This window comes from Gracilinanus agilis, chromosome 1, assembly GCF_016433145.1.
Source record: "Gracilinanus agilis isolate LMUSP501 chromosome 1, AgileGrace, whole genome shotgun sequence".
Classification (NCBI taxonomy): Eukaryota; Metazoa; Chordata; class Mammalia; order Didelphimorphia; family Didelphidae; genus Gracilinanus; species Gracilinanus agilis.
This window is the reverse complement of record NC_058130.1, coordinates 252427784-252454523: the sequence shown is the minus strand read 5'-3', so window position 1 is coordinate 252454523 and position 26740 is coordinate 252427784. Positions and strand designations below refer to the sequence as shown.

Sequence of the window (26740 nt, the reverse complement as noted above, 5' to 3'; positions counted from 1 at the left end):
CATAAGCATACATCATTTATAACATCCTAATCATAAAGGGGGGTCTGGGGGCATAGTAAAAGTATACATCCTTTATGACATCCTAATCATGTTACCTATCTTGAGAAACGTAGGGATGTTTGGGATCATAAGTGACCTTTGAGATGTAGGGATCATAAAGGTGGGTAAGTTATCATGAGAAACCTAGTATGTTTGGGATGTAAACAAGAGGTATCCCCTCGGGCTTAGACCCTTATCTTAAGGCTAGTGTAAATACATTCAAAGCTTAGAGGTGGAGGATCCCATGTTTGTTCAATTTCTAACCTTGCAAGATGAATTCCTCATGTAATCTTCAGCCTGTGGTGTCTCCAGGAATTTGGGGTATACTGGGGGCCCCTGGTGCTTCACCCCTATTCTCCTCTCCTCTAACACTGCCACCATATTGGTGCAGGCCCTTAACATCTCATATTTGGACTTCTGCAAATGTTTCTGGTTGAGCTCCCAACCTCAAGTCTCTCCCTCCTCAAGTCCACCCTCTCAGCTATCAAAGGGGTCTTCTTAAAGCCCAGATCCGATCATGTCACGCTCCTATTTCCATAAATCCCAGTGGTAGGGGCAGCTAGGCAGCTCAGTGGATAAAGCACAGAGCCTGGAGATGAGAGGTCTTGGTTTTAAATTTGACCTCAGATACTTCCTAACTGTATGATGTTGAAAAGTCACTTAACTTCATTTGCCTAGTCCTTGCCTTCTGCCTTAGAGTGGTTACTAGAACAGAAAAAAAGGATTTAAAAAAATAATAAATAAATTCCAGTAACTCTCACTTCCAAGATCAGTTACAAAATCTGTTTGACATTCAAAGTCCTACATAATCTGGCTCTCACCTTTTTAGCTGTTTTTTGTTTGTTTGTTTGTTTGTTTAATTAAACTTTTTCCTTCTGTCTTGGAATTGAGACTAATTGGTTCCAAGACAGAAGAGCAGTAAGGGCTAGGCAATTGGGATTAAGTGACTTGTCTAGGAGTATCTGAGACCACATTTGAATGGAGGACTCTGTCTCCAGGCCTGGCTCTCTATCCACTGGGCCACCTTGCTGCTCTCTTTCTAGTCTTCTTACACCAACTGCCCCACTCTCATACTCTATGACATAGTGACACTGGCCTCCTTGCTGTTCCTCAAATAAAGTGATCTATCCATTGCTGGACTGGAGCATTGCCACTGATTGTTCTTCATGCTTGGAATTTTCTCCCTCCTTATTTCTGCCTTCAGGCTTCTCTGGCTTCTTTCAAGTCCCAGCTAAAATCCCATTCTTCTCCATAAAGCCCTTCTCTATTCCCCTTTATTCTAATACCTTCCCTGTAATGATTATTTGTAATCTATCTTGTATGTAACTTATTTGGGCATAGTTGTTTCTGTGTTGGCTGTCCCATTAGATTGTGAATTTCTCCAGGGCAGAGATGGCCTTCGAGCCTTCTTTGGATCCCTAGAGTTTGTCACACTGCCTGGCCTACCTTAGGTGCTTAATAAATGTTTGTTGAATGACTGCTCCTTAAGTTGCAAGGAGGGAGCTCTCTCATTCCTCAATGCTATGCAAATCCTAAATAAAACAATTGGATTTGTGATTTGAAGGGGCCCCTTTCTTCGTTAAGTAGCCCTATATCATACTGCTACCCTGTTTCTGGAGTTAAATGCATTTTTCTATTTAAGTGACGATTTTAAATGATTGTTGTATGTTCGTGTTATTTTCTCTGCGTACCAAATTCCTCCCCTCTCAAGTGAGGATATTGATCTCTGAAATTATCTAAAATCCAGCTCGGCCACCACCGGATTCGACATCTAATGGTTGTCATTTCATCCAGATTACAGAAAAATATAACAAAGAACACGCAAAGAACTACAACTCCCAGAATGTACATAGCGGGAGGGGGCCATGAGCCGGAAGTGACGTCAGGAAAGGGGTGGGGGAGAAAGTAAGGCGAAGATTTCATTAATGTTGGAACCGTGAACGTGGTGCTATAATAAGGTCCATGTCCTGTAGGAATCCGCCCAGGGATCCTGGGCCTTACCAGGAGGTTCCTTTTACTTTGAGGAAGCTGGATTAGACGGGATTTCTGGATTGCCTTCCGTTACTGCTTTAGGTGAGTTGTGTGGAATGAGGATGGGGATAGGTGGCGGCATGAAGGCGGAGCTAAAGAGAGGCTGAAGGCGGGGCTAAGGTGCGTCTCCCGCGGAGTGCAGCGCCTCCTGCTGGGGTTTATGTTTTCTTTTTGTTTTGGATGGTCACGTGGCCCGGTCTTTGCTTGCTGGGAGCACGTGATGAGGGATTTGGGTTTGAAATATGACCTTCCGCTACCAGAGACGTCTCTTTCTCCGTTTATGTATATATGTCTGTATGTGTATGCATAAATATTTCAATGAAATTTCGTTTTAAAACATAAAATATATGTTGATGATGATGTGTGTGTATGTTTTGTTTTGCTTTTTTAAACCCTTCCCTTCCCTCTTGGAATCAATAGTGTGTATTGATTTCTTAACCCTTACCACTCTTGGAATCAATCCAAGGCTGAAGAGCGGTAAGGACTAGGCAGTGGGGGTTAAGCTACTTTCCCAGAGTCACACAGCTAGGAAGTATGAGTTCGCAGTTGAATCCAGGACCCTCCGTCTCCGGCCTGACTCTATCCAGTGAGCCACCACGCTGCCCCCTATGTTTGTTTTAAAAAATAATTTTTAATGAAATCTTTTTCTTTTAGCCAAAATCTCTTCTTTGGGGACTGTTTGTTCTGTATAATTTTTGTTCTGTATAATTTTGCCACATTCGCTTTTGTTGTTGTGTGGTGATTCTTGCCATTTACTTTGTGTTTAGTAGTCACCTTAAATGAAGGATGGGCAGGAGCAGTGAGGCTGGCTTCCCTAGTGTAACAGATTTCCCTTGTATCCAGCTTGCTCCTAGGGAAATTAAAAAGGAAATCGAGGATGAATCTCAGGTAGACACCGGAGGTAAATGTCCCAGGTGGCATATATATGTATAGTATATTTGTATATTTATGTGTATGTATAGCTAGGTATAAACATATCATTAACCTCCCTCCTTTCTTTTAGAGGACTGGATATGAATGGAATATTATATAAACTGTCAGACTTGGTAGGCGTGTTAGTTCTACTAAACTGCCTTTTTTCCCCTTAATATTTTTTTTTTTATAAGGTGTTGCTCATTGGGTAGGAATGTATTAGGAATTGAAGGTGAGACTATATCAAAAATTAAAATGCATGTTATCAGTTAATGTCAATAAGTCAAATTTTTGACAACGGTATTCTTTACATTATATGCTAACTAATATATGCTTTAGCTGGTTGTGTTCACAAAATAATCTGGACATATGAATGAATGAGAGAAGGAGGAAAGGCAGGAAGAAGGGAAGGGAGGGAGAGGTACGGGAGGGAGGGAGTTAAGAGAGAAGGGGTGAGTACTTACTTTGTCTAAAGCACCATGCTAAATACCAGAGATAAAAAAGGGAATAGTCGCTGTTCTCAAAGAGCTCACATTTTTTTGTAAAGATATTTTATTTTATCAATTACATTTAATAACAAATTTCCACAAAAGTTTTCCAAAGTTATATGATTCAAATTGTCTCCCTCCTATCCCTCCCCTTTCCCAGAGCTGGCAAGCAGTTCAATCTGGATTGTACATGTATTATCATGCAAAATATATTTCCATATTGTTCATTTTTGTAAGAGAATAATCATATAAAACCCCAAAAAACTAAAGTAAAAAATTACATGCTTTGATCTGCATTCCTATTCCAACAGTTCTTTCTCTTAATTGTCCTGGATCATTGTATTGCTGAGAGTAGCTATGCCCTTCATAGTTGATCATTCCACAATATTGCTATTACAGTGTACAGTGTTCTCCTGGTTCTGCTTATTTCACTCTTCATCAGTTCATGGAGGTCTTTCCAGATCTTTCTGAATGCATCCTGTGCATCATTTCTTACAGCAAAATAATATTCCATGATCAACATGTACCACAATTTGTTCAGCCATTTCCCAACCGATGGACATCCCTTCTGTAAGGGGGGGAAAAAGGGGTTTGGGGTTCAATATATTAAAAGATGGTCTTCAGAGGATTGAGCTATTATCAATCCTCAATTAAGAATAATCTCAAGTCAAAATTGACTTTTATGGTGATTTATTTACAAATAGGAAGGTTGAAGGTAGGGAAATTGAGAGAGAGAAACTCTGGCCTGGACCAGGTAAGAATTTAGAGGCTCCAGCAAAGGGGTACAGAGGTTAATTAAACAAGGCTTCTAGCCACAAGGCCTTTTGCAATTAGAGAGGCAAGAGAGGCCTCCTTAAGGCTAGAGCCTCCAGAAATGCCAAGGGAAGAGAGAAAGAGTCAGCCTAACTTACCCACATGACAATTCAAAGGGAAGCAGTCAGAGGTCCCACCAGAGATCCTTCCACACCAAGTTCCAAACGCCAACGCCTCCACAGGAAGTTACCATTATGTTTAAAAGATAGCATCTTTTGTCACTTCCTGCATCCACCTCCAATCTGCATGTCCAATCACAATAGACAGTTCTCATAGTACTGCCTAGGGAGCAGTCAGTTGATTCTGATTTGTCACCCACTCTAGCACACGTGGGTTATGGACCTCCCAGAATTAGATGTTCTCACCTTTGGTGATTAAATATAAATATGGGCAGTGTAGACTAAATCTAATTATCACACTTCAATTTCCAATTTTTTGCTACTACAAAAAGAGTTGCTATCAGTATGTTTGTGCTCCTCTCCCTTTTTTTTTTTTTTAATCAAAAAGCTCACATTTTAATAGGGGAGACAATGCATATCAAGATATGGAAGGTGTTGACTATAAGTCATTTTGAAAGGTCATAGATGCTTAGGAGTATAGCAACCTTACTTCTTTCATGTCATTTCCACTGACAAAATATCATTTCCTGATGTTGAACCATTTGACAGTACCAAAGGCTTTAGTGGCAAGGACTTTCTTTCTTGCGTCTTCCGTAGCTGTGTCTAGCCCTTGCGGGAGCAGCTGCGAAACTGCCTCTCCACAGGAGTTGTTTCCTGGGACAATGGCTGAAAATACTAGGTGAGAACCATTGTTATTCCCAAGGCTTTGAGGTTCAAAGACCTGGGCTATCTCCAGTGGGGTCTGAGCAGAGATGGTTGCTGTGGTCAAGGTGGCAGCAGTGATGATTCAGCTAGCACACACTGCATCATCTCTCAGGATGCCCCTTGCTGCTTCAGTGACACAGCTGGCTTGTTTACCATGTGTGATTGGTGGTTCACTTTTGATAGAGATGGCTGGCTCCTTCTCCACAGGAGTTTCTTCTCTGTAAAGGCTGACCTGGAAGCAGAACTAGAGAGTCTGGGGGTAGGATGGTGGGATTAGGTGATACAGTAGACTGAATGCCAGGTCTGGAGCCAGGAAGACCTGAGTTCAGATTCTGCTACAGACCTTTACTGGCTGTGTGATCTTGGATGAGTTTTAACCCTGTTTGCCTCAAATTTTCTCATCTATAAAATAGATAGGCAGCTAGGTGGCTCCATGGATAGAATGCTTGGCCCAGAGTCAGGAAAACCTGAATTCAAATCTGGCTTCAGACATTTATTAGCTGTATAACCCCAGGCAAGTCATTGAACCTCTATTTGCCTTAATCCACTGGAAAAAGAAACGGCAAACTGATGTCTTTGCCACAAAAACTCCATGGACAGTTATTGATGTGTTGTGGTCCATGGCATCACGAAGAGTTGGACACACCTAAACAACAACAACAATAAAATAGGGATAATAATTCTACCTACCTCCAAAAGTTGTCAGGATCTAGTCATTGCAAAGTGCTTATCATCATGCCTGGCACATAGGAAGTGCTGTATCAAGGCCAGCCTTATAGCTCTACCTCCCAGAGCTCTTGTGCTTATCTGCCTGCTGGTAGAAGTTGTTTCTCCTGAGAGCAAAGAAGAAAGACTCCCTTCTCCACAGTGACTTCTCCCTCACTGGTGGCTGGGGGAGTGGCCTGGAAGCAGCTCTCGTGGTCTGGGGACACCACTCTTCCAAGGCCCTGGGCTTGAGGCCCTGGGATATCAGGGTCTATGGCGATGGTGGCAGGGATTTAACTTGCTTGGCATACGCTATACCTCCTATTTCCCCCTCCTTTGGGATGCCTTGTGCTTCTGCTAGACTGTTTGGATTGTCAGAGAATACAGCTGTCAATGATTTTCTGTAATGTCTTCAAAACTGTTGCTTTTAGTGGGCAGCTGGGTAGCTCAGTGGATTAAGAGGCAGGCCTAGAGACGGGAGGTTCTAGGTTCAAATCTGGCCTCAGACACTTCCCAGCTGTGTGACCCTGGGCAAGTCACTTGACCCCCATTGCCTACTCTTACCACTCTTCCGCCTTGGAGCCAATACACAATATTGACTCCAAGACGGAAGGTAAGAGTTTTTAAAAACAAAACTATTGCCTTTATGCAAACTGTATTCTGTAGGAAAAGCCAAAAGGATGATTAAGGACATGGAGCACAAACTGGAATGGCCTTCCCCTCAAGGGGAATCCTGCTTGCAGAATGGGCAAGAAGGCAGCCTGGGAGTTGAAGATGAAGAACTAGCCCTGGAGAGTTTTCAACTTCTGCAGATAGATACTGAGTTTGAGAGTGAAAGGGCCGTGCCCAAGGATGGAGAGATGTGGTGCTCGGTATGTACAGGGGCCTGTCCTAAGCTTTATAGAAACCAAGAGGTCAGGGAAAAACAACCCTTCTCCAGCTCTGGTGTTAATGAAAAGAGGGGGGGAATACTTCTAGATGGATAAAGGAATGTCTATTTGATTGATGGTAGCAGATAGTCCCATTTGAGTGAAGGGGAAAAAAACCTTTTGAATGAGAATTGAATAAGCACAAGCACAGTGCAATTTAATAGAAAAAGCATTGGCCTGGGTTGGCTAGTTGACTCAATGGGTAGAAAGCCAAGCCTGGACATGGAAGGCCCCAAAGATGGGTTCAAATCTGGCCTCAGATGTGTCCTAGCTGTGTGATCCTGGGCAAGTCACCTAACCTCAATTGCTTAGCCTTTAACTCTCTTCTTTTTTTTTTTTTAAACCCTTAACTTCTGTGTATTGTCTCATAGGTAGAAGAGTGGTAAGGGTGGGCAATGGGAGTCAAGTGACTTGCCCAGGGTCATGCAGCTGGGAAATGTCTGAGGCCGGATTTGAATCTAGGACCTCCCGTCTCTAGGCCTGACTCTCAATCCACTGAGCCACCCAGCTGCCCCTCTTTAACTCTCTTCTGCCATAAAACTGATCCTAATATTGATTCAAAGACAGAAGGTGAGGGAGAGAGAGGGAAGGAAGAAAAGAAGGAGGGAGGGAAGGAAGGAAGGAGGGAGAAAAGGAAAAGGAAAGGAAAGTCCGTTGGAGCCAGCCCTATAAATACCCACGAGGCCCAGCACCTGTGGTTCACTCTGGAGTAGAGGGAGGGTAGGCAATACCTGCATCTGTGCCTGCTAAACAACCTGTCATACTGAGAGCTAGAGAGCAATCAGCATCATTGACAATAGAGCTGAGAGGAAATAGTGACATTGTCATCAAAATTCATCAATGGGGGGGGCATCTGGGTAGCTCAGTGGATTGAGGGCCTTAAGAGCCAGGCCTAGAGACGGGAGGTCTTAGGTTCAAATCTGGCTTCAGACACTTCCTAGCTGTGTGATCCTGGGCAAGTCACTTGACCCCCATTGCCTACCCTTACCACTCTTCTGCCTCAAGACAGAAGGTAAGGGTTTAAAAAAAAAAATTCATCAATAGCCTTTCCTAATCTTTGGCTTGGCTCCAGCCAAGTCAGGCCAGGGTTAGTGTGAGAGTGAAGAGCCTCCAGCCTCTGCTTGAGCTAGCTTTCTTCCAATAGTCTGATCAATAGTATAGAGCAGTGGTTCCCACACTTTTTTCGCTTGCTGCCCTCTTTCCAGAAAAAATATTACTTAGCCCCCTGGAAATTAATTTTTTTTAAATTTTAATAGCAATTAATAGGAAAGATAAATGCACCTGTGGCCATCACCGCTCCCCTGGATTGCTGCAGCACCCACCAGGGGGCGGTGGCACCCACTTTGGGAATTACTGGTATAGAGCATTAGCAAATAAGATTCCCAAATCCTCCATCCCTTTCCCTTGTTCCTAACCCCATTGATTAGAATCAAATACAGTGTTTTGTCATCAAGTACCTTTCCTGAGTGATCATTATATGTAGGCCCTTGGGAGAGGGAGATCCTTACATGGTCATATTTCACTGTTGTTCAAATAGCGCATCAATTATCTAATCAATACCTATCCTAACTCCAGACTAAGGAACTAGGGAGGTTAGCTCTATATATATATACCTATAGCCTCTCAGTGATTCCCCTGTCTGGGCAACTATTACAAGAAATAGCTGACAGGCTCAACTGAGCAAGCCTGTCAGGTGAGGAGAGGCATAGCTGTATTAGCAGCACCTATACAGAGGCCATGGGAGAGAGTGTGCTCTCTCTCACACCAAAATCCAATCCACCTGTCAAAGACTTATTGCCTCTATTATTATTATTATTATCAATCAGTCCCCTTAATTTTATAACACTATATACAGAACAAATTAGAAATAAGAAGTTTCTGATTATCTAGAGCTAAAGAGACTGGGGGAGAGGGGGAACATTTAGGTGGCTCAGGGGATAGGGGAGGGAAGGTCCTGGGTTCAAATCTGGCCTCTGATACTTCCTATCTGGGTGGCCCTGGACAAGTCACTTAACTCTATTTGCCTTGTTCTTACCACTCTTCTCTCTCAGAATTGGTACTAACATAGAAGGCAAGGTGGTTTTTTTTTTTTTTTTTTTTTTGCTTTGGTGGGGAGGAGAGGAAATGGGAAAGACTTCCTGAAGAAAGTAGAACTTGAAGGTAGCTAACTAGGTCAAGAGGTGGAGATGAAGGAGAGCCAGTGAAAATGCCCAGTAATGAATTTGAAAGCACTTTGTAAATGGCAAAATACTATGTGAATATAAATGACTACAAGCAAGGGAATTTATGATAGCTGGAAAGAGCACTGGAAGAGAAATTAGAAGGTCTCAGTTCGGCAATTCACTAAATTTGTAAGCTGGGTCATATCACTTACCTTCTCTATAACCTGATTGTCTCAGTCAATAGCATTGCCTCGACTTCCTGCCTTACAAATGGGTTCTCAATGAGTGCAGCTGATGGCACAGAGGATAGAGTGCCAGGCCGGGAGGCAGGAAGCCTGAGTTCAAATACATCCTCAAACCCTTCCTTTCACTGTGACCCTGGGCAAGCCACTTAACATCTCTTTACCTCAATTTACTCAACTGTAAAATGGGGATGACAGAACCCCTTCCAGGGTTGTTTTGAGGATCAAATGAGATAATATTTATAAAGCACTTAGCACTGTACATGTTAGCTATTATTATTCTAATGGTCAAATAATATTAATATATGTGAAAGAGCTTTGGAACTTTAGAGCACTGTATAAATGCAAGGCATTAAAATCCTTGGCCTATAGATCTGACAGAAATTTTTTTTTTAAGGAACAACTGACTTTTTTATCTTAAATTAAAAATTTTTATTCAAAGATATTTTATTTATCTTTATATATTTATTTATATAGATTTTATTAGCATGCAAAACATCCATATTGGTCATTGTTATAAGAGAATACACATATAAAACCAGAATCCCAAAATAAAACCCTAAATAAACTAATGGGGAAGATCGTCTGCTTCGATCTCTGACATCCACAGTTCTTTCATTGGAGGGGGAAAGCATTCTTTGTCCCAAGTCCTTCAGAACTGTTCCACATCATTGCATTGCTGAAAGTAGCTACATCTATCGCAGGTGATCATTCCACAGTATTGCTGTTAGCATGTATGATGTTCTCCTAGTTCTGCTTGCTTCACTCTGCATCGGTTCATGGAGGTCTTTCCAGCTTTTCCTGAAATCATCCCTGCAGAGACTTCTACAGCCTTGTGGGCTAGCCAACTCACTCATTTTAGAAATGGGGAAAGGAAGGCACCATGAGATTAAGATTATTACTAATATTATTTCCACCATTAAAATGTGTTTTCATCGTCATACATGTCACTTATTGACATTATGGAGACATGTTGGCTGTCCAACTCTCTCAGATCGTGATGTATTTAATGTCTAAAAGCTGCAAAATGAGGTGGTAATGAGGTGGATGAGGGATAGTAATGATGGAAATTTAGAGAGAAACCAAGATATTGTTCAGGAGAATCTAGGACAAAGTATTAGCAGTACATTCTGAACTCTGGTCTTTGTCCATTAAAAGTGATTCCAGAATTTTTTCTTATATTCAGCCTGTAGTTTTTTCTTCTGCCTCATCTTTCAGGAAAGAGAGTATTTCCCAAATCAAGAAGAGCAGCAAGGGCTAGGCAATCTAGGTTAAGTGACTTGTCCAGAGTCACCCAGCTCAAAAGTATTAGAGGCCAGATTTGAACCCAGGATCTCCCAGCTTCAGGCTTGGTGTTCTATCTAGCTACCCCTATTTGTCTTTAAAACTAAATGAGGATTGGCATGATGTATATTAAATAGAACACTTGGTTTGGACCTGGGAGATTATGGTTGACTGCTTCCAGTACTTACACTTCATCATATTGTCCTCTGTATAAAAGAGCAGCTAGGTGGAAAGTGGAGAGAGTGCTGGTTCTGGAATCAGGAAGACCTGAGTTCAAATTCAGCCTCAGACACTTCCTACCTATGGTCTTGGGCAAGTCTTTCAACCCTGGTTGCCTCAGTTTCCTCATCTTTAAAATGAGCTGGAGCAAGAAATGGCAAACCACTCTAGATCTTTGTCAAAAAAACCCAAATCAGGTTACAAAGAGTCAGACACAACCAAAAAAAGGGCTGAACAATATCTATATTCTTATATAATTATAAGAATTACATAATTCTTATTTATACTAAGTACTTCCAAACCTTATTGAGAGGAAAGGGTTTGCAGACCTTAGAGTACTATTGGAATGTCTTCTTATCTCTAAACTTGAATAGTAATAACTTTGGATCTTTTATGCTAATGAGGTTCTTAAATATTTTGTTTTCTGGATAACATAAGAAAAATGTCTTACGGAAACAGCGGCACTGGGAGAAGATAGTTGCAGCAAAGAAGAGTAAAAGAAAGCAGGAAAGAGAGAGAAAAAAAGCCCACCATTCAGAACATGCAGGTACCAACCAACCTGGCTGAGGACATGCTGAGGTTTTCTTTTCACTGAGTCTCTGTGATGGGGGCCTTCGCGTGTCTAATTAGATAGGAGAGATTCTACACAAAAGAAAAAATTATTAATTGTCCACAAGAATTTGTAGCCCATATCCCTGTTTTGTTCCTCTCTTTGTAGCATTTAACATAGAAATACTACAATATAATACAGTACAAAATAGCATCACCTTTACAAATTGTAACATTAAAATATCGCCTGTCTAGTGAGTGACTTTGTTTTATGCTCTGAAGCAGACACAGGCCCAGGCCCTTTCTTCTGTGTATCATCATTCTTGAGGCTAAAGTTTACTTTAGACCTGTTGAAAGTGCTTAGCTAAAAGGGGAATTAGAGCAAGATTTTCCTTGTTAAATTTTGTTCACCAATGTGGCCTTTTTGTTCTTTCCTTCCGGTTGTGCCTCAGGTGGGAGCCCTCAGCAGAGCAAACGCGTTTTGAAAGCCATGACCAAAGAGAGACTTTTGGCAGCCAAAAGCTCAGGACCTAGACTTTGCATCGATTTGAGTATGACCAATCGCATGACTAAGAAGGTAATTGGGCCATATATTAAAATTAATTTTATTTGTTATTTTTACATGTGATATGGATGATAAGATGATACAAGAGTGAAGGGATTTTTCTCTCTTTAATTATATCCAGCTTGCCTATGTAAGAATGGGATTTGTGCAAGGGGAATAGGACAAAAGGAGCCAGAGAGAGTCAGGCTTAGAGACGGGAGGTCCTAGGTTCAAAGTCGGCCTCAGACACTTCCCAGCTATGTGACCCTGGGCAAGTCACTTGACCCCCATTGCCCACCCTTAACACTCTTCCACCTCTGAGCCAATGCACAGAAGTTAAGGGTTTAAAAAAAAAAAAGAGCCAGAGAAGGAGTGGCTAACAGTTAGTGACTGTTGGTGACAGTTGAGACCAGAGGGAATTCTGGGAATCCTCCAGAGGAAGGATTGGGAGGAAAGGGTCTTCCGCCAGAGGACTAAGGAAGGAGGAGAACAACCCAGCTCAGATCCAGTCCTGAGGGCTTCCTGAGGATCTTTCTTTGGACATTGAGACCCTGATTCCCTGGTTCAAAGATTCCTTAGCATCTCACCCAGCAAGATTTCAATCATTAAGTTAGCTAAGTTTTTGGACTCCATTTTGGGAGTGATCTCTTAGTCTCCTTCCCCCCATTACCCAACCTTGCTGAGAGACCCTTTCTGGTCTAACTTACAATTATAGAAAATAGAAACAGAAGGAGAATGGGGGGGGGAAAGAAGCTTGGGAGTGGGAACCCCAAAGGTTCCCACCTGAGTGATGGACCCCATAGAAATAGAGAAGAGGGCACCCCCCAAATCCCTCTGCCCTTCACCCCTTTCCCTAACCCCTGAATTGGGAATAATAAAAGCCATTCATTAGTCAGATAGTGTTCCAGAGTGCCTAAGAGACAATAAGGGAGAAGGGAATCACAGCTTGGTCTGGCTGCCTCTATCTTGAAACCAAACCACCTGCAGTGAAGTTGACTGACCTTGGGGGAGGCTTGTATGAACCCCGCCCTCATTCAGAATCGGATTGGGGTACCACATACCTCATCTTATAGGGAAGCCTCACCCCCAACTCCTGTGGGGTGGCACGACCATCCAGGTCATCCAGTTTCGGGGTGACACCCCCTCGAAGTCTCCAAGTATATATTGTATCCATAGGGGAGAGCTAGAAGAGAGACTCACTACATAGACTCTCTTTATCTCCCCTCTATCATAACATCAAGAACTGGCTCTTTTTATTGTTAAACCTGAAAATCTTCAAAAACAAATAGAAGGTGGTCTTAGGAGGGAAGACAGGTGAAGTTTTTCACAGAGTCAACAATCAATATACAGCTCTCACATGAATGAATGAATTACTAAAGTTGAACAATGGGGAACACAAGCCCTTAAAGGATATGCCCAATGAAACCACAGCTATAGAGGAGGAACCCAAAAGGAACCAAACTGATAATTAATATATAAATAATACCTGGTCAAACTTTTAAATTCGTCTTCATAACCAACAATGAATAAAGAAGGATCTCAGGAATTCTGTGAGGTGAGTGTATCTCCATTTTACAGATGAGGAGGCTGAGTCCCAGAAAGGTTAAATAAATGGCTCAAAATGTAAGAATTAAAATTTAGTTATTATATTTATATATTAAAATTATGTGGCCGCCAGGAATCAACAATTCAGGTTGATTCCGTAATTAAATCAGACCCAAGTCAGCATCGGGTTGAGGAGTTTATTTACAATCAGGAAGGTAAGTAAGGATAAAGAGAAGAGGAAGGTTAGAAGTCTAAAATAAATGAAGCTGTAAGCCGCAAGGCCCAACAGCCTGATAGGCAGAGTTTAGAATTGGCCCAACAGGCCAAGGAAGCCAGCCTAACTTACCCACGTGACAATACAGAGCATAAGCTGACTGTGGTCTCAGGAGATGCTTCTTCCTCTAGTTCCAGAGGACAACTGCCCCCACAGGAAGTTCACTCACTTACTTAAAGAGATCCTGTCTTTCATCACTTCCTGTGGTCCACCTCTAATTCAAATGGACAAATGGCAGTTTCTACATTGATTTGGACTGCCCAAAGGGCAGTCCCTTATTCTTGATTTGTTACTTATTGTCACGTGTGGGTAACTCGTCTCCCCTCCCCACTAAGGGAGGTGGGAGTGACATCATTAGCACGCCTGGGTTGGGTAGATTTTTGACTATTAATGGGATCGAGCTAATACTATTTACACAAAAGTCAAATAGATGCTAGGTGGCAAAGCAAGGGTTTGAACTCAGATCTTCCTGTCTTACTCAAGGCTATATTCCAAAAAGGTGAAGGTTAGTGGATGTGCCTGATTGTTAGATATGTGGGGTGTTCCTGTATTTTAAAAAATAAGTAGAATGAAAAGGCTGGAAAATATGCCCTTTGCTCTGATACAAAGGGGGTGGCGAGAATGAACCACCAAAATCTATACTATTAGAGAAGTTAGCCTGATATTTTTAGAGAATAAGAATTGATCCTAAATTCCAAGAACTGAGAATGGATCATGGAATCATTAAATCTCAACCAAAGCCTACAACCAAAACTAAATTGCCCAGTAATTCAGGAGGTTCCCCAAAGAGTTATAAAATTCTATATACCTTTAACCGAGTAATAGCATTATTAAGTCTGTTTCCCAAGGNCCTGGGTCTGATTTCCCCTAACCTCACCCAGATAGCTTGCTACCCCTGACCTTCCCCCTGGGGCCCCAGGTAATAAAGGGAGGAGGATTGCAGATCGTGAGTAGGAATTTAGATAACGTAGCCTAGTAGTTAGGGCCATCTCTAGAGGAACTCAATAACATCATTGGTGTACCTAGCTGATCAAATAACACCAAGCCAGAGTCTAGTTATCTCTGGCTGAGGGCTGGTTGCCCTCAGCCTGTCAAGACCTCCTAGGTCCTTCGCCAGCACCTGCCAGTTACCCCTAGCAACAGTTTACCATACCTAAGCCCTCTTACCTTAGTTTTCCCTTTCCAGTTCAAATAAATCCCTTAGCCTTAATCTGTGAATTCCTGTGATTATTCCAACACCTTCAAGGCTAAGGAGACAAGGAGAGGACAGAATTTTGAGAAGTAGGGGTTACTGTGGAAGTGAAAGCTAAGCCCCCATTGTTGGCAGGAAGTTGAGTCACGGTTTCCTGCTGGGCTCTGCTCTCACCCAATAGGAAGGCAGTTACCTCAGCTGGGAACCCAACATCTTAAAGGAACCTGCAGCTAGCAGGATTCACTGGGCAGCTCAACTGAGGCTGCTCCCTTCTGACAACATCGACCCCATTCTCCAGCTAGTTTAGTTACTGGCTCCCAGGCCCCTAGTGACCCCCTCATTACCATCCTCTTTATCCCCTTATAACACGCCCTGCACCTGCTGAATGGAATTGTTGCAGGGCCACGTGGAAGCTTGTTCCAGGTAGGATAGTGTGTGCAGATGTAGAGGGGAAGAAGGATGGTTCTCCACCTTCCTAGGAAGGGATTGTTTCTTTTTAAATGTTTTTCCCCATCACATGTAATAATTTTTAATGCATTTTCTGAAATACTGAGATCCCAATTGTCTTCCTCCTTCCCTTTCCTCCTCTCTCCCTTGGATGCAAAGCAATTTGATCTAGGTTATAACATGTATGATTGTATAAAATGTCTTTCTGTATTGGTCATGTCATGAGAGAATATAGAACCAAAAGCCCCAAATTTAAAACACCTACAAATGAAATAAAGTAAAGAATAGTATGCTTCAGTCTGCAATTCAATTCAGTCAGGTTTTTCTCTGGAGATGAATAATATTTTTCTTTATAAGTTCTTCAGAATTGTCTGGTACATGGAGAATAGTTTAAGGTGTTATTTCTAATCAAGTGCTATGCCTTAATGGGTCTCTTTTTTTTAATGTGGCTCAGGTGGGATAACACATAGGATAACTCATGTAGGATAGCAACTACCTTATAGAAATATTAAAAAGATCAGGGGGCAGCTGGGTGGTCCAGTGGATTGCAAAGATGAGAGAAGTCCTAGGTTCATCTCTGGCCTCAGACACTTCCCAGCTGTGTGACCCTGGGCAAGTCACTTATCTCCAGTTGCCTAGCCCTTACTGCTTTTCTGCCTTAGAACCAATATGTAGTTTCATTTGTACAATGGAAGGTTAGGGTTTAAAAAAAAAAAAAAGATCCATAACAATCTTGGATGATGAAAACTAAAAGTATACAGAGTTTTTACTAACTAGATGTATTTATGGTGAATTTAAGTGGTGAGAACATTTATGCACTGAGAATTATTCTTGTCTCTTTGAAGGAATTAAGCCGATTGGCTGGACAGATCCGAAGGTTGTATGGTTCAAATAAAAAAGCCACCAAGCCATTCTGGATCTGCCTTACTGGATTCACAACTGATAACCCCTTATATGAAGAGTGTTTAAGGATGAATGATGGATTCTCTAATTACCTTGTAAGTTTTTTTTAATGGAAATTTCCTTCTTAAGAGCAATTGTAGGGGACAGCCAGGTGGCTCAGTGGATTGAGAGCCAGGCCTAGAGATGAGAGGTCCTCGGTTCAAATCTGACCTCAGACACTTCTCAGCTGTGTGACCCTGGGCAAGTCACTTAACCCCCATTGCCTATCCTTACCACTCTTCTGCCTTGGAGCCAATATACAGTATTGATTCTAAGAAGGAAGATAGGGATTTAAAAAACAAACAGAACAAAAAATAACTCCATAATTGTATTCATAGCTTTTTTTTTTTTTATATTACATTCCCCTCCATACATATCCCTTCCTCCTCCCTTACCAAGCAAACCAGTACGTGTGCCAAGAAAACTCCAGATGGGGTCATGAAGCGTGGGACACCTCTGAAGGGGACTGAACACCACAAAAACTTTATAACGCTTACTTTTAACTTTAGACTTGATGTAGAACATCATAAGGAAAACTTCGCTGTCGTCTTCTGACTAATAACATTGAAAATCTTGCCCTTTTCAGCTAGATACAACAGAAGAAGACTACGTGAGTTTATTTCCTCCGGAAAGCCTCGTGTACCTGACGCCCGATTCAGAGCGTGGTATGTTCTCTCCTTGGGCCGAGGTTCCCCCAACTAGCACAAGCGGAGGTCCACGGCCTGGGCAGATGTGGCTGCTCTCAGCCCTGCCCTGCTCCGGGACAGTCCCGGCAGAGCACTCCCCCTCCAGAGAAGGACCGGGGGGGCGACTTTCCCATCAGGGTGTCTCGGGTTGGGTCTGGGGCTCTGGTTACGTGGGAGTGACCGCTGTGGAAGAGGCCTTACATGACAACACGCGGATGGCCCAGATCTAACGCTCACTGTCTCCCCATGGCAGGTGCGAAGGGAGGGAGGGAGAAGGTGCGTGCATCTTATCTTTTAGGAAAACTTATGCCAAAAGTGATTACTACGTGTAACTAGCAAAATAAAATGTCTTTAAATTTTTTAAAAATTGAGATATGTGGGGAAAATAGAGGGTTGATAATCATAATAAACATGATAATAACAAGCCATTAATCACAGCGTCCCCTAACTGATCTCCTCCACACATCACAATAATAATGGTCCCACCTGTTGGCCTGTTACAAAATCAGCCTGGCGTGTCAAAAAGGAGCAGTCAGAAAGTGGTGCTTCTTTCTCCGTGTTAGGTACCACAGTGGTGAGATAGCTGGGCCTAGAGACGGGAGGTCCTGGCTTCCAATCTGACCTCAGACCCTTCCTAGCTGGGTGGCCCTGGACAAGTCACTTCACTCCATGGCCTAACCCTTACCGCTCTGCTGCCTTGGAACCAAGACCCAGTATTGCTTCTAAGACGGAAGGGAAGGGTTTTTTAAAGAATTATTCTGTGAATTTGACCTAAATCATTTTATTACTAGCCCTTGAAGATATTGATCTAGACAAGGTTTACGTCCTGGGTGGACTTGTGGATGAAAGCATTCAAAAGGTAAGCGCGCATTCCGGGATGGACACATACGTGTCAAATCTTCTGCCTTTACGTCGTTGAAAGGATTCCTCTCTACAGCTTCTGCTCATTGCTCAAATTCTGACCTCCCAGCTAAACAGAGCCTAGCTAGTCTTCCATCACATGACCAGACCTGGTTTGTTGTTCTCCTTTGTCCTCCTTTTCTGAATCTTTATCATACTGTACTAAGCGTCTGCTTCTAGCTGGCGTCTGCGGCTCCACATTTAATAGGCTCCCAGGATGAAAGGACCAGAGTTAAGACTAGAAGGAACCTCACTGTTCTACAGTCCAATTCTCTTGCTTTATAGATGAAAAACTGAGCTCTGGAAGGAGAAGTGATGGCCAAGGTAAGGTAATAAGTGGCAGGGACAGGCTTTGAACTCAGGTCTTCCAACCCTAAATTCAGCACTCTTTCCACCATTCCATGAATCTTGTTGTACTGTGTCCAGAGTCACAGCCAGCAGCACCCAGAGGACTCGTGACTAGCTCTTCTCCCACATCCTCAACCACTTACGTTTTATGTCCCGTCTCACAATGTCTGGGATTCGATGACTAAACTTCTTGTCAGGCCCTTCCAAAAAAAACCTGCCTTATCACACCTTGCAAAAGGCCAGAAGAGTTCAGTTTGCCGTCATCGTTCCCTCATGGCTGCCCTGTTTGACTCTCGTGACCCCGTTTGTGGGTTTTCTGGGCAGAGATCCTGGTGCGGCTTGTCATTCCCTTCTGCAGCTTGTTTTACAGAGGAGGAAACTGAGGCAAAAGAGCTGATCCCCAGGGGGAATTAGTGCTTCCCCACCTCCCTGGGATTGGGTCTGTTTTAGGAATACAGCCTTCAAGGACAGAAGCGGTAACTGTTTCATACCTAAAACGTACCACTTTTAAAAGTGGCCTCTCTCCTCCTCAACACAAGGCCAGCGTCCTCGTGCCCGGGATAAAGATGGACATGCGGTGCCCTGCCCTGTGTAACACGCTTCTGCCAGGCCTGTACATCGCCCATCTGGCAGTCTAGCTTCTAAACAGCAACAGCCAGGGAAGGAGAGGACTCTTCAAGTTACAGTTTTATTTTTCTTTTAAATGAGCAGGGAAGAGATGCTAGATCGGTGATTTCCAAAGTGGGCGCTACCGCCCCCTGGTGGGTGCTGCAGTGATCTAGGGAGGCGGTGATGGTCACACTTTTTTTTGTATTACATTCTATTCTGAGTTCAATAAATAGTTTCATAATTTCCAGGGGTGCCAAGTAATATCTTTTCTGGAAAGGGGCAGTAGGCCAAAAAAGTCAGATTTTCGGGATGGTGGAGCCAAGATGCCAGCCACATTGAGATATTAGTTGGAAACTTGGTAGAAGTCCGACCTGCGTTTGAGGGTGTCAAAACACTGCGTCCTTTTACCTCCAACCAGGACCTTAGTAACCAACATCCATCTATCTTCTATGGATTTTAGGTCTCTTTCGATCTTAGGCATTCTGGCAAGTTGTAAAGGCTCTGTTTCAGTCCCTACTTCTGAAATCAGACATAATCATTCATACTAGGCCCGTGATGTTTACCAAATACTTGCAGGTTCCTACATCCTTAAGCTTTTGGATAAACAAATAGAGCCAATATATAAAAAATTATCTTAATCTACAAAATCAAAATCTTGGTACTGATTCCCATATACATCAGTATCCAAAGTAGAGTGAAAAATAAAATGGGAAAAATAAAGGAAAGAAAAGAAAAATGTAAAATCAAATGCCTCATTACAGATGAAAAGTAAAATAAACAATGAAAAATGTTAGGCTGTTGGCTCACATTTCATGTGGAAATATTTTTTAGCCAACCAAAAGTTTCTCACTCAAAATAAGATCAGTTTCCTAAACCAAATTCACAGTGTGAGTGCATGAGATTTTTCACCAGGTAAAGGGTTTTTCAACACAGGATAATACAACAATTGATGCACATACAAAAGTACAAATATTCCCAAATTATAACATACTATTTGGTTGCTGAATCATTACATCTGTCTTTCAATTAAAAGGTAGTTTTTTTTTTTTTTTATTTTAGCAATTTCTATCCAATTAGTTTTTTTTTTTTTTACAAGTTAAATTCTAGCAAAGACATATACATATGTATTTTTTGCAAATATAGCATAAACAGGTTAAGAGAATTAGCACATATATACATTTAGGACAATAGAAACAATTTCTTATGCAAGTGAACAGTATCCAATGTACTGTTATGAAATTACAAAAACAGTTCAAGTCTAACTATAGAAAATACATATTATAAAAGCTGACTAAAAGCTGTTATGGCTTATATGTTTGGAAGAATAGAAACAATTTCTGTTTGCAAGAGAATAATTGAACCAATAATAAGAGAATAATCGAACCAATGTAAGATTTTGAAACTGCCAATATTACAATAATATTGTAGTTTTGCCTAAATATTATACCCTAATATCTCTGTACAATGGATTGTTAAGATGAGATTTTGGAATTATTGGTTGTATGCTTTCAATAGAAAAATAATTTTCAGATCAAATTTGAGTAACATGGAACAATTCCAACAAAAATAATTGCAAGATATACATTGTACAATACAATTTAAATTTTTTGGGTGCAAGTAAAAAGTTGATCTTCAATAAATACCCATATGCTTTTAGAATAAAATGTCTGTAAGCAAGTTAATAAGTCTTTTGCAGTTAAACTGTCTCTTAATGAAAAAGTTCATCTGTGTGGATAGTTCATTAGACCTGTTCTCAAGTCAGTGGCTGTGCCTTGTTTGTTCGTATGCTGTTCTTCTGGGATCTGGTAGCTGTGCTGTCCTACGGTTAGTGCTGGACAGACATCTGCTTTCTCTGCTCTCTGGGTTGGTCTTTTCTGGGAATGCTTGATGACTCTGGTTTTCTTCCATGCATTCCTGATACCTGTGAAAATAGAAGCACAATCTCGACCCCAAATGAAAAATTCATTGGGTCTTTTTCTTGGAACTGGTTTGTAAGAAAGTGCCTGATAACATCCTTTTTGGTTTTGAATTTGGGCTTTTAAATTTTGAATTTGGGCTTTTATATTTCCTTTAGCTTTTTTCCCAATTGGTAATTCCCAATTTCCTGGGATACCAGCCTTAAGAGAGATGTTCCATGATTTGTCCAATTTTGCCCATCTCTTGCTGGTATAAGCATTATTATTCCAATTTTTTAACTTTTTTGGAATAGCCAAATGTGCAAGAATATTTGAAAGTTGTGCAACAACATTGCATACTTCTCCATTTTGAGCTTTCGCCCATATAGCATGAGAGTAATTATCTCCAATTACATATCCATTTTTTATTTTTGCAAAAGAGGCATATTGTAATGCATCCCTTTGCCACAATTGTGCAGGTCTTACAACTTTGCAGTCGCCTCCTTGAGGAGTGTCAGAATAAGGAGCACAAGATTTGCATTGCCAATCAATTTCACTGACTTGTATAGAAAATTGAGGTTCACAAAATATTGCACTCTGATGTAATATTGAGTACAAATTAACCGTTTCCTGCAAAGTAGTGGTTACTAGGCCATTTGCCTTTGAAATTCTCTCAGTCGGAGGTCTATGGAGATTGTGAGAGCAAATAAAATTTTCCTTTTGACTTTGCAAGATTGCATTCTGTGTGGTGTGAAACAACAGAACAGTTTCTGTATCTTGCATTAGTTTAATTTTTTCAGCCTTTAAACAAATAATCAGATAAACAACAAATAAGTCACATATGATATTACAAGTCTGTGCTATGATCTTAAGCACGTGTCTAATTGAAAAGTCTTTTTGTGCTATAGTACTAGTATTTAGACTAAAATTTACTTCAGATAAAATATCTCTTTCCCAAAGAGCTTGTGGTATATGAAAAATACCAGAAAATGTCTTACTTTTCATGTAGAGCATAATCAATCTTTTATTAGTAATTTGTTGTGTCCAATTTAAATTTGAAATGTTTAATTTTAAATTTGACTTCACACTAACTTTTGCATTTAGCAAAGATTTGTTTGGAGATAGAATTGGTTGTGCAAGTTTTTTGTCATTTCCAATTGAAAAAATGTGAAATGCTTTGGATTTGACTAGTATCTTTCCCTTAGTATTTTCACCAATGACCTCAGGGCAGGTTTTTAGTTCCTGAGAAATAAGGCTTCTACTCTTACCTGAGTTAAGTTTTTGGGGAATCAAAGACTTATCTCTGGTGCCCTGAATTTTTAAGGGGCTCAAGGCTGGCCCCCCAAACAGTTTAAATGCTGTTTGGTTGTGGCTGTCTTAGTCTGTGTTCTCGGGAGATATGGTGAGGCCCAATGCTGTACTTTGGGACACCCTTTGAAAAATTTATGAGTCCACTTCAACTTTAATTTGGGACAGGATCCTGTAAAATGTCCAGCTTTGTGCCAAGCAAAGCAGACAGGTTTTGTCTTTTTAAATTGATCTGCCATCAGATTCTTGTGGTCTAAAGTTTTTATGTCTTGGCATGCTTTTATAGCCTCTTGGTGAGGAGTTGTCTCCTCAAAGAAATCTGTAGCATTGCGTTTTGTAGTTACAATCTGCCATGCTCTTTGAGCAGCTAGTCCAATTGGATTAAAGGTTTGCTCTGAATATAACAATTGCCTAGTAAGATTTCTAAATTTACCTGTGCCAGTTAATTCATCATAGGCAATATCTACATGGTGTTTTTTGTTGATTCTAGCTTGTTCCTCACATAATTCCTGAAACAATAACTTCCATATTATGAAATCTTTGGCATTAAGCACAGATCCAACTAATTCATACCAAAAATCTGGTGGTAGAGATTGCTGGCTAATCTCATCTATCAGTGCCGTGGTGTCATGGGCTGCATTACTATACTGAATGACACTATTCCTGAGATCTTCAAGAGTTTGGAATTCAACATCTTTCTGCTTTTCTAAGTTTACTTTTGCATTCTCAGGATTATTTTTAATTTCTGTTGGAGAAGCTGATTTCTCTGCTTTCTCTTCTAGGATTAGGCTGGTTGTAAACCTGCAGTTAGTATTGAGTGAAGAAGGAGGAAGAAGAGGTGTGGGCTGAGCACTAGTCAGTTCATCAGAGTCAAGAGAAGCTGCATGAGGTGGAGGAGGAATAAACTGAGTGTCAGAAAGCCTATGGGCTCTAAGAGGAACTGAGTAAGATGGTGGAGGGATAGAGTCAGCAGGAACAAATGAAAGTGGAGAGGTTAGGGTAGGTAGAGGATCAGTAAGTGTAAGTGTGGAAGCAATTAGCGGAATCAGAGGATCAGCCTTTGAAGGCTGGAGCTCAGGAGATGGCTCGAGGGGAAGGTCAAGCTGAGAGTCAGCTTGATTCTGTGAAGGAAAAGAAGTCATCAGAGGGATGGGTGGAGCAAGATAGATGAAATTCAGGTTAGAAGGAAAGTCTAATAGTGAGGCAGGTTGGGACAATGAATCTTGAATGGTTTCTGCCTCTAAAGCTGTTCTAACTACCTTCCAAGTTAACCATACTGATGATGCAACTCTAAGTCCCTTTTCTTGCGCTTTCTTTAAAGTCTGTCCTAGTTGGTCCCACTGTTGTACATTGAGTACTTCTATTTCTAGTAACTTGGGATCACATTTCAAAATTACCTTAAACAATGCCTGAAGTTTAGCTTCTGGTACTCTGTATCCTTGCCTGTGCACTAAAGATTTTAGCGATCGTATGTAACTAGTGTGAGAAGAAAGTTTCTGACCCATTTTCTAGTGGTCAGCGACTCACCCCAGAGGCCACCTGAGGTCCGTTGACCGTCCCGGGTCCTGCACTGCAGTCTTCCTCTCAGGTGTCAATCCACGATGGGCGCCAGATGAAGCCGTCCAGCAGCTTCACGAAGATTCCTAGTGGGTTGGACACTCAGAAAGGGGAACCAAGGACTGTGTGAAAATGGGTTACGGGTTAAGGATTAATGGAAAGAGAATATAGGGCGAGAATAAAGACACGCAGACACAGAAAGTTTTTGCATAAGGTAGACAGACAGACAGCTAGTAAGCTCTGATGATCAAGAGCTTATCATTAGCTGATTTCTTGTCACATTTTATTGGGGTTACAACAGTATGGGGGGAAGGGGAGAGACCAGTGGCCTGATACATTAACATTATGAGATAATCATCATAAAATGCAAATTACCAAAACCAGAAACAATATGTAGAGTTAAGATCAGTATCCAGGGTGTATCTGGCCTAAGGTATCTACTGATGTTTGATACCTATGTTAATTGATTCTTGAAGGAGAAGTAAGGAGACTGAGATAACTGACTCTCTTCTGGGGTGCGGCCTTAGGGAAGGGCTAGGGATTTGGCAAGGTCAACATTCAATTTGACTCAGGATTGCAGAGATCAATCATTAGCAGTATAAGAGTTAAGTTTTTGAATACTTCTTAAAATAATATCACAATTGATATATACCTGGATTGCTACATTTGGGAACCACTGCTCTAGACTATCAACTCCAAAGTAGAAATGCACTCCATTTTCTATGTCTATACCCAGTGGGGCAGCCAGGGAGCCCGATGGAGAGAGCTCCATTCAGATGTGGCCTCACACACTGCCTGGCCCCGTGGCCCAGCCCTTACCACTCTTTTGCCTAGGAACTGATATTTTTTATTGATTCTAAGATAGGGGTTTAGAGAGAAAAAAAAAAGAATAAATTGGCCTCAAAGGAGAGCCAGGAGGTTTCCCATGAGCTTTGAGCTCCGGGTAATGGAGGTTACTACCATACTGGCCTCCAAATAACTAGAGTGCCACTAGATAGGAAAATAAAATCAAAACCAGCATCCTGTGACGTTCCACAGATGTTAGCAGGGTCTTTCTGTGATCCGCCGTCTCGCGTGTTCCTGAGGTCGGGCCTTACGTTTACATTTATGATTTATAGAAGCTGACCTTCGAGAAGGCCCGAGAAACCTCCGTGCAGACGGCTCGCCTGCCTATCCGGGAGCACATGGTGAAAAGGGCCAACGGCAAGAACTACCACTCCGAGATCCTGGCCATCAACCAAGGTGACGGGCGTGGGGCGCGTGGCGAGGCGCCGGGGGTGGTTCAGCCTTCCGGCACGAGCTTTTAGTTTGGACAAAGACGCCCCCATCGTCGCCTCAGAAATCAGGGCGAATGTCGTGCTCAGCCTCTGAGGACAGCCGTAAAGCCCGGCCTTACTGAGGAGGGAGCCACGACCCAAAACTAATTTCTCCAAAGCCCTTTTTTAGGGCCTCACAAAGGGATAAAACTTTTTTTTCATTTTCACGGCCCTGTTGGAAATGTTGAAGAATAGGTTATGCCATTCCCTGCCCTCTTCGATAAAGCAGAGCGAGCGTAATGTCTCTATGGCTCCTATCGTCCTTCTGAGTGGCCTTATTGGGCTGGGGCCCAATGGAGACACCTTCCTGTGATGGAGGTTGCTTCGCTGCGGGGCGACCATCCCTCTCCATCTCACCCCCTCTTGTGCCCCACGTCGTCCCTTCAGCTGCTGCTGCCTAGGAAAGGGAGTGACCCCTAATGCCAGGGCCAGGCAGCCCGGAGGGGACGGGGCTTCTGCTCTGGGTTAAGTGGACAAGCCTTGGGACTGGGGAGGGGGGCATCCCCTCGCGCTGCCCACAGCCTCCCTGCACACTCCTTATTTCTCACTGGGGAGGGGGACTGTGGTGCAGCCGGCTTTCCTCTCCGCTCCTGATCCTAGTCGTGACCATTGTCTGCATGCCAAGAATTAGAGCCCCCACATTAGAGCCTTCAAGGAACACGCTGCTCAGACGGGGAAAGAACTTTTTTTTTTTAATATTCAGCAAAGAGGCAGTTAGGTGGATTGAGAGCCAGATTTGGAGATGGGAGGGCCTGGGTTCAAATCTAGTCTCTGACACTTCTAGCTGTGTGACCCTAGGCAAGTCACTTAATCCCTATTGTCTAGCCCTTACCTCTCTTCTGCCTTGGAACTGATACTCAGTGTCAATTCTAAGACAGAATATAGAATATAAGACAGAATATATATTTATTGTGTGTGTGTGTATATATACACTATATATATATACACAAATATGTGTAAATAATTATAAATACATGTACATATATAATTACAAATAGATATACACATATACATACATATGTAAACATCATACATCTCAGGAACATCACTATATTCTAGCCCAGTCCAATCACATCATTTATATATATGTATATTAAATTACAGAGAGAGGAGAGGTGATTCCAAAGAGGAAGCATAATCTTGCTGAGTCACTTTCTTTATTCTCTATTTTTTTTCACAGTGTTTGATATCCTGTCCACCTACGTTGAGACACGAAACTGGCCCGAAGCCCTGAAAACAGGCGTTTCCCCCGGGAAAGGTTATGTGATTCCGAATACGACAGCATGAGAGGTGGTCTGTCTTTTATGAGATGATTTCAGAGATCCTTTTTTCTCCTCTTGTAATAGCTGGGGAGAGATTATCCAAAACCAGCTCTAGCCTCCTGAAAGGTGGGCTCCGAATTGTTTATTTTTATAGTTAAACTGGAGCCATTGTACTTTCAAAAGTATTTCTTATACTTCAGACATTGAAGGCAGGGACTTCTCTGTCTTGTTATTTGTATATTCAGGGCCTAACACAGCCCCTTGGGCATTAATAAATATTAGTCAAATTAAATTGGACTTTTGCTTAAATATTTATTTAAATGATATAAAAAGTGTTCCCTTTTTACTGACACTTTTTGTTACATAAAGGTTACTCGTGTTTCCCACAGGTGTTTGTAACATGCCAGATAACAACTGTAAAGATAATTCTTTAACTATCCTTGGAAAAATGAAACATTAAAAACTCTCTGTGCTAATTCTGTCTAGTAAACCCCATAAAATCTTCCTCTTCTTGTCTTCATAGTCTCCACTCCTCAGAGTCCTCAAGATCTAGGGCTGGCCATCCTTTCTAGTTTCTCCGTCAGGAAGTTTATTTTCAGCCGTATCCTTGGGAACTTCATTTGACCACCTGGTTGACTATTTTTAAGTGAATTCTTGGGGCTTCTCTGAATCTTGTCCATATTCATAACCTTTCAGGTGTTAAGTGAAGAATGGAACA

General features: G+C 41.9%; 1 protein-coding gene across 1 annotated transcript; it reads left to right on the top strand.

Moving 5' to 3' along the window:
* The first annotated feature begins 2021 nt into the window (after positions 1-2021).
* Positions 2022-26468, top strand: TRMT10B (tRNA methyltransferase 10B). The gene is made up of 9 exons (XM_044657525.1): positions 2022-2112; positions 6479-6684; positions 11087-11195; positions 11650-11774; positions 16045-16197; positions 16728-16806; positions 17619-17686; positions 24563-24686; positions 25941-26468. Exons 2-9 carry the CDS (start codon positions 6493-6495, stop codon positions 26045-26047), a joined length of 957 nt encoding a protein of 318 aa, XP_044513460.1. The 5' UTR covers positions 2022-2112; positions 6479-6492; the 3' UTR covers positions 26048-26468.
* Positions 26469-26740: the final 272 nt, after the last annotated feature.

What these genes read in the sequence shown, in the direction of transcription:
- TRMT10B (XM_044657525.1), top strand. Translation starts at nt 6,493, where the DNA reads ATGATTAAGGACATGGAGCACAAACTGGAATGGCCTTCCCCTCAAGGG. An exon ending in CCACCATTCAGAACATGCAG is followed by an intron (nt 11,196 to 11,649) that starts GTACCAACCAAC and finishes GTTGTGCCTCAG; the next exon opens with GTGGGAGCCCTCAGCAGAGC. An exon ending in GACGCCCGATTCAGAGCGTG is followed by an intron (nt 16,807 to 17,618) that starts GTATGTTCTCTC and finishes TTTTATTACTAG; the next exon opens with CCCTTGAAGATATTGATCTA.